Source organism: Phascolarctos cinereus, unplaced genomic scaffold, assembly GCF_003287225.1.
Source record: "Phascolarctos cinereus isolate Bilbo 61053 unplaced genomic scaffold, phaCin_HiC Scaffold_726;HRSCAF=1367, whole genome shotgun sequence".
NCBI lineage: Eukaryota > Metazoa > Chordata > Mammalia > Diprotodontia > Phascolarctidae > Phascolarctos > Phascolarctos cinereus.
This window is the reverse complement of record NW_027556098.1, coordinates 14,190,485-14,196,484: the sequence shown is the minus strand read 5'-3', so window position 1 is coordinate 14,196,484 and position 6,000 is coordinate 14,190,485. Positions and strand designations below refer to the sequence as shown.

The 6,000-nt window shown below is 33.3% G+C and overlaps 1 protein-coding gene across 2 annotated transcripts in view; it reads right to left on the bottom strand.

Moving 5' to 3' along the window:
• Positions 1-918: 918 nt before the first annotated feature.
• Positions 919-6,000, bottom strand: part of ANOS1 (anosmin 1) — a 236,766-nt gene continuing 231,684 nt past the window's right edge. For both annotated transcript variants that reach the window (XM_021006244.2, XM_021006243.2), the window contains 2 exons: positions 4,971-5,112; positions 919-4,312 (listed from right to left, as the gene is read on the bottom strand). In XM_021006244.2, the coding sequence (XP_020861903.1) occupies positions 4,994-5,112 (119 nt within the window). In that variant the 3' untranslated portion in view covers positions 919-4,312; positions 4,971-4,993. The remainder of the gene's footprint in view (positions 4,313-4,970; positions 5,113-6,000) is intronic.

The window sequence follows — 6,000 nt, the reverse complement described above, 5'->3', positions numbered from 1 at the left end:
AGTCTCTGATTTGCTCAAGGTAAAAAATAAAATGCAGCTCCCTTGGAAGGAAAAATGCAGCTTCCTTTACAGGTTTAGAGATAGTTTATTACTTAAACAATATGTACAAGTTCTAACATGAAAATAATGAGTAACAGAATATCAGACTATTTACAATTACTTTCATTTGTTTTTTTTTTTACAAAAAAAAAATTTTTACAAGATTTCTTCTCCGTAAATAACAGGACAGACATACACAAAAATCAAACTTTTTTGTATTACATACATAAATAAATATTGACTTTAAATGACTGTTACAGGGAACATGATTTCTACAGCCCACTTGGGTGACAGATAAGCAGTTCTGTTATCTTCACACTACAATATAATTAAGTAAAGGAGAAAAATAACTTTACATATAAACCTCTGTTAATCACTCTGTAAATTGTGTAACTTGCTAATATATTCAGTAGAGATATGATGGTCATTACAGTTCATGCCGATAACTGAGCACTGAGTTTGGGCATGCAAAACCATATATAATATTTGACATCTTCAGGTAATTCATTTACATTTCTTAAATAAAATTTTAAACTACATGCAACAGCTTTTGAGCCTCATTTCCTGATTCTAAAATATAAGATCTCATAACATGACAGTTATTTTGGATTTTCAGTATCAACAAAAATGAAGGATTACGTGTCACAAAATGAAAGGGCATTAATAAATAAGTCAATATCACAATGGACCTTTACAAACATGAAGGAAAAAATAAAATTTCCACTTCCATTATTTAGACACAAAAGACAGAAATCAACTTTTCTGTGAGTGTTCTAAATGAGCAATGAGATAGTTGCCTATTTCAGTGTTTGATTTTTAAAATAGTACTTTCCTTCTGTCTCCTATGTTCCCAGTGTCCCCTTATGTTAATTATGCATCTTACTATGGTGCCCAGGCCTTCTCCCACAATCCTAATATGGGCAGAATCTCTCTTACTCAATCAAGATGTCAGGATAGGGCCTGGTGTTTTTTCCTTTAGCTTTATAAGAAGCAACAATATGTTCTAGTTTGAACTCTGATTCGTAAACATTTCCAAAATAACCTAGTATAAAAATGATCTTCTCCCATAAATAGTATGAAAATTGTAACATGTGCTTTCAAAAGAACACAAGACCATTTGCAAAAAGAATGTTAAAATTTTCAGATGGAAAAAAAAATCTTAGTGAGATAGTCTAGGATAAATCCAAGAATGTACATTCTAGCAGGGAAAAGTGTATACAGTACATAATTTATCTTTTCTCTATTTTCAGTGCCTTGTTTTTGAGTAGCTAAAAGATTTATTTCAGTCCCATAAACACTGACTATCATTATTGAACACAATATTGTTGTCTTTAAATGTGAGATCTGCCCAATTTTAATACGTCTTATAAATTTCTGCTGGATAGATTTCATGATTAAGCACAGAAACAATACATTTGTTTCCTTTTAAAGAACAGTTTTCAACTCTACAAAAATGAAATTAGAATTGTACTTTGCCAATGTGAACTTACTGAAAGTGAAGAAAATGCAAAACAACTGGCCTTTTAGACAATAATTGGCTATATTTTTTTCATAAAAACCCACCACCCAAACTAGAATGATGTGTTATGGAGATTAAAAAAAGAAACAGATGTTGATATAAGCAGTTCCTTATTACTCTGGAATTGATGGTATTGACTTTGTGGATCTCAGCTTCTACCTACAGTTCTAAAATAATACTTTATATTTTGGCTAGCTCAAACTAAAGAAAAATAATTCAGTTTTACATGCACATCTATTCTCATTAGTATCTTTTGACCTCCTTATTTCAATCATTCATGAATAAAACAGATTGTAAAGAGTGATTGCACTGATTTTATGACAAAAAAAGGAATAAGATAAACTTGAGCTTCAAACAACGTGTGTGTGTGTGTGTGTGTGTGTGTGTTCATTTTCTTTCCCCTCTCTCAAACTTTTGCTGTTGTTGATTCTGGTTGTTGGCATCAGTGCTGGAATTTAGCATAGTTTTCCAAGGAGATCGCTGTATTATGTTTGCTTATGCCCCATGTGTTTTAACATGAGTTTCTTGTTTCCTTCAACAAAATGGTTTAAATTTTAAAATCTGGTGTATTTCCCAAGGTTTACATACATGCTTATCTAAATTAAGAGCTGCCTGTGAAACCAACAGAAACTTTCATTTGGACCTTGCATTTTAAGCTATGTACATGATATACTGAGTTTATTCATTAGGAGTTTTCAATTTGTTCACAATAAAAGGAAAATGTTTTAAAAATCAATCTCTGGGTTTGATAATCTTGTAAAGAGTCTTAAAAATAAAACCTAGATAGAACAACTGGGTAAATAGAAACAGACAGATAGATAGATGGGTAGATAAATAATCTTATATTTGTGTGTGTGTGCACATAAATTCCATGAATTCTAAGTTCTATATCAGTTCCCACAATTTTTTGTACCTGTAAGAAAATCATTAAATGAGATTTGATAACTATGCATGTGAGGTAAGAATGAGAATGTGCATCCTAAAATCTTAAAATACATTTTCCCCAGTAAACTTCAACATGAAAGCTGTGCATTAAAAAAAAAAGTAAATTTATAGTTATCTTCTTAAACAATAGAAAACTTTGAGGGAAATTAATTATTAAGTTGCTCTCATTAATTCTCATTGTCTTTGGCAGGATTCCTGGGATTATGTGGTTTTTTTTCCCAGATGGATGATCTGTCTCCAGCATTTCCCAGTAAAGAACTAAGTCCAATATGGCATGCATATGTGTGTGAATGTGTGTATACATACATACACACATGTATATGTGTGTACATATTTGTATTTATTTTGTGTCTATTTGGTATGTATCTCTTGAAAAAAAATCCTTGAGTCCTATTTCTCTAATAACCATAGCAATCCAATATCCTGATAATGTCATTAACTGACCTTTTTCCATTTGGAAATAGGGAAATTTTTATTGATTCAAATGAAAAATTATTTATTCAAAAGAATAGAAAATTGTAGAGTTCATAAGGATGAGTCAAATGCAGTATAACTATTTTTCTCCTGTTAATGAAAGCATTGTACTTGGCTTAAAAAAAAATCCATCTATATAAGCTTCTGCATGAAGCATTAGAAAAAGTTAGGACTGGAACTGTCTTCATTTTAAGAATGAGGTAACATAAGTCTTCAATTATACGAACATTTTAGGAAAATGGATGCAAATAGCAGTTTTCCTCCTTAACTAAAGAATGAATGAGAGAAGAAATAATATTACACAATTGGGGAGTTTAAATTCCTAGACATAAGTAAAGCTTTGATTACTTGACTGGGAGACAGTAAAATAATTGATTTCCCTAAAGAAGGAATGGGGAACATTCTTGGGGCTAAATCAATCAATTCCTTGGATATTTTGGTTACTACCTAAATAAGTTGGCATCACAATAATAGATAATACATGATTAACATGAATTTATCTGGATTTGGTGTGGGCCACAGAATAGACTTTAAACTACATTAACTGGGATGTTCAAGTAGGGCAGACTATAACTCTAAATATTAAGTATTTTAGGAGGTCAGTGGGAATGGTAAGGATACCTCAATGTCATACAAATGCTCATCTCATGTACCTATTCACTATAAGTACATACAAATTATTCCCCAGTGGTGTCTTTAACTGATAACATAGATGTGGCCTAACTATAGCACTTGTTATATTATTTGGGGAAAATAGTTAAACATTGATTTTCCCCACCTAATATGTCTTCAATTGATAACTATTCATGTATTTTCAGACTAAGATCTCTATAACTGCTCTTATTTTTTTAGTGCATTTATTCCTTCCACATTCACTTACATCATCATCACCCAAAGCTGTTCTACGCTGGCCAGTCATATGTAAAAAATCACTTTTCTCCAAAGATCCTTTCCCAAAGATCATCAAAAACACATGTAGCACCCTTTGTATTTAGTATAAGTATAGGAAACAAAATCTCAGTTACAATAGGCATAGTCTTCATAGTGACACAGGTGCTTTACATCCTCGGTTGGCAGAATATAGACACTACTGTCATAATGCTTGTGGCATGCAGCACTGCAGGCACATGTATTGGGGAAAACATCTATGCAGAGTTATCAATGAATTATATGTGATTGTAACTTCAACTAGGCAATTTAAGGATGGGAAAGTACCAATTGTCCTGCAAATATTCTGAAGTTCAATACTCTTTCACGCTTCAAAAATCATTTCATTTTAGTATTTCTCTGGAGAAGGCTTATAGTGATGTGGATGATGTTGTTTAAGATGGAGTCCTAAGAAATTAAAAGAAGTATATTATAACTTTATATAGTAAGCAATTGATAAATATCTGTTGATCAGATTGAATAGTTGTGATTTTTCCATAAGAAACATTTGATTCCTAGTGTCTCTCTGTCCCTCTTCTATTCCTAACTCTAACAATGTATATACCATGAAAGCATAAGATAAAATAAAAAGGAAGGGAGGAAGAAAAGAAGGAAGAAAGGAAGGAGGAAGAGAAGGAAGGAGAAAAGGAAGAACAGAGGGAGGAAGGGAGGGAGGAAGGAAAGAAGGAAGGAAGGAAGGAAGGAAGGAAGGAAGGAAGGAAGGAAGGAAGGAAGGAAGGAAGGAAGGAAGGAAGGAAGGAAGGAAGGAAGGAAGGAAGGAAGGAAGGAAGGAAGGAGGGAAGGAGGGAAGGAGGGAAGGGAAAAAGGATAAAGAGCCTATTTTGCTACATACACAACACCCCTGTAGAATTACAATGGATGAAAATAGTCAAATCAATATCAAGATCATTCAACTCCCCTCTTAGGGAGAGTTTTAAGTAAGGAAAAGTACATGTTTCATATGAAGCTTCCATAATTTGCTTATTTTAAAGAGGATTTTCATTAACATAACCTGTGTTCCTAGTCAGCTCAACAGGATTTAAAAAAAAAAAGCCTCCATACTCACTGTGAGTTGAAGATGGCAGCAGATCAGGTGTCCTGAATGATTTTATTGTAGCTGGCCCTTCCCCTCCAGTAGTAAGCACTTGCACTTCCAATCTGTAGAGTGTGGATGGTCTCAAATTGGGTACAGTCAGCACATAATGGTCCTAACAAGTTAAATGAGATGAAAATGAATAATTGGATTTAGTACGCGATTAAAGCTTTCTCTGCAGATATTTTGTTCCTTTTATGAGGCCGTTTGCTTACAGTAATACATATTCACTTAAAATTTTGAAACTACATTTAAATTTGTAAAAAAAAAAAAAAGAATGTTTCTGCTAATTTGCTTGAATTCTCCACTGTATAGTTTCTTAGCACCTAGCTAAATTCTTGGCAGCATCAGACATTTGGCAAAGAGCAAATCTGCAAAGATGCCAATTCTCAGGGTTCACTTGTGGGATTTCAGATTTTTTTGTTGGCTTTAGCATAAGACTTTCCCATGGTTTTAAGTTCTCAACTGTACATCTTTTGATATGAATTCATGATAATTCCAATTTTAGTTAAATAGCCAATGATTTTCCTTAAAGCACAATATATGTCAGTGTCTATGACCTTAAATGCTTATTTCTTTACAGAGAAGAATTCTTCCAAAACCTGCCTAGATTCATTACAGACATGAATATCTTTGAAAACAGACTATTTTCTAATGTCATGAAGTTTTCCTTTTAGGGCTTCACTCTACTCTCTCTCTTTCTCTCTCTCTCTCTCCCTCTCTCCCTCCCTCCCTCCCTTCTTTGTTTTGGTGTATCTAACTGTCTCTGTCTTTCTCCCCCCTCCTTCCTCCTTCTCTCTCACCTACCTTCTCTTTCCCCTTCTCCTTCTCCTTTCCCTTCCTTTTCCCTTCCTTTCCCCTTCCCTTCCTACTAAATATTCTAAGTAAATTTTGAAGAGAGCAAAAGCAGAATCTTATTCCTTTCTCCACTCAATTCCCCAAAGAGTAAGTGGCTTAGAAGTGAGTCCAACTCTTTATATAGCCTATTTCTTAATTCAGTCAT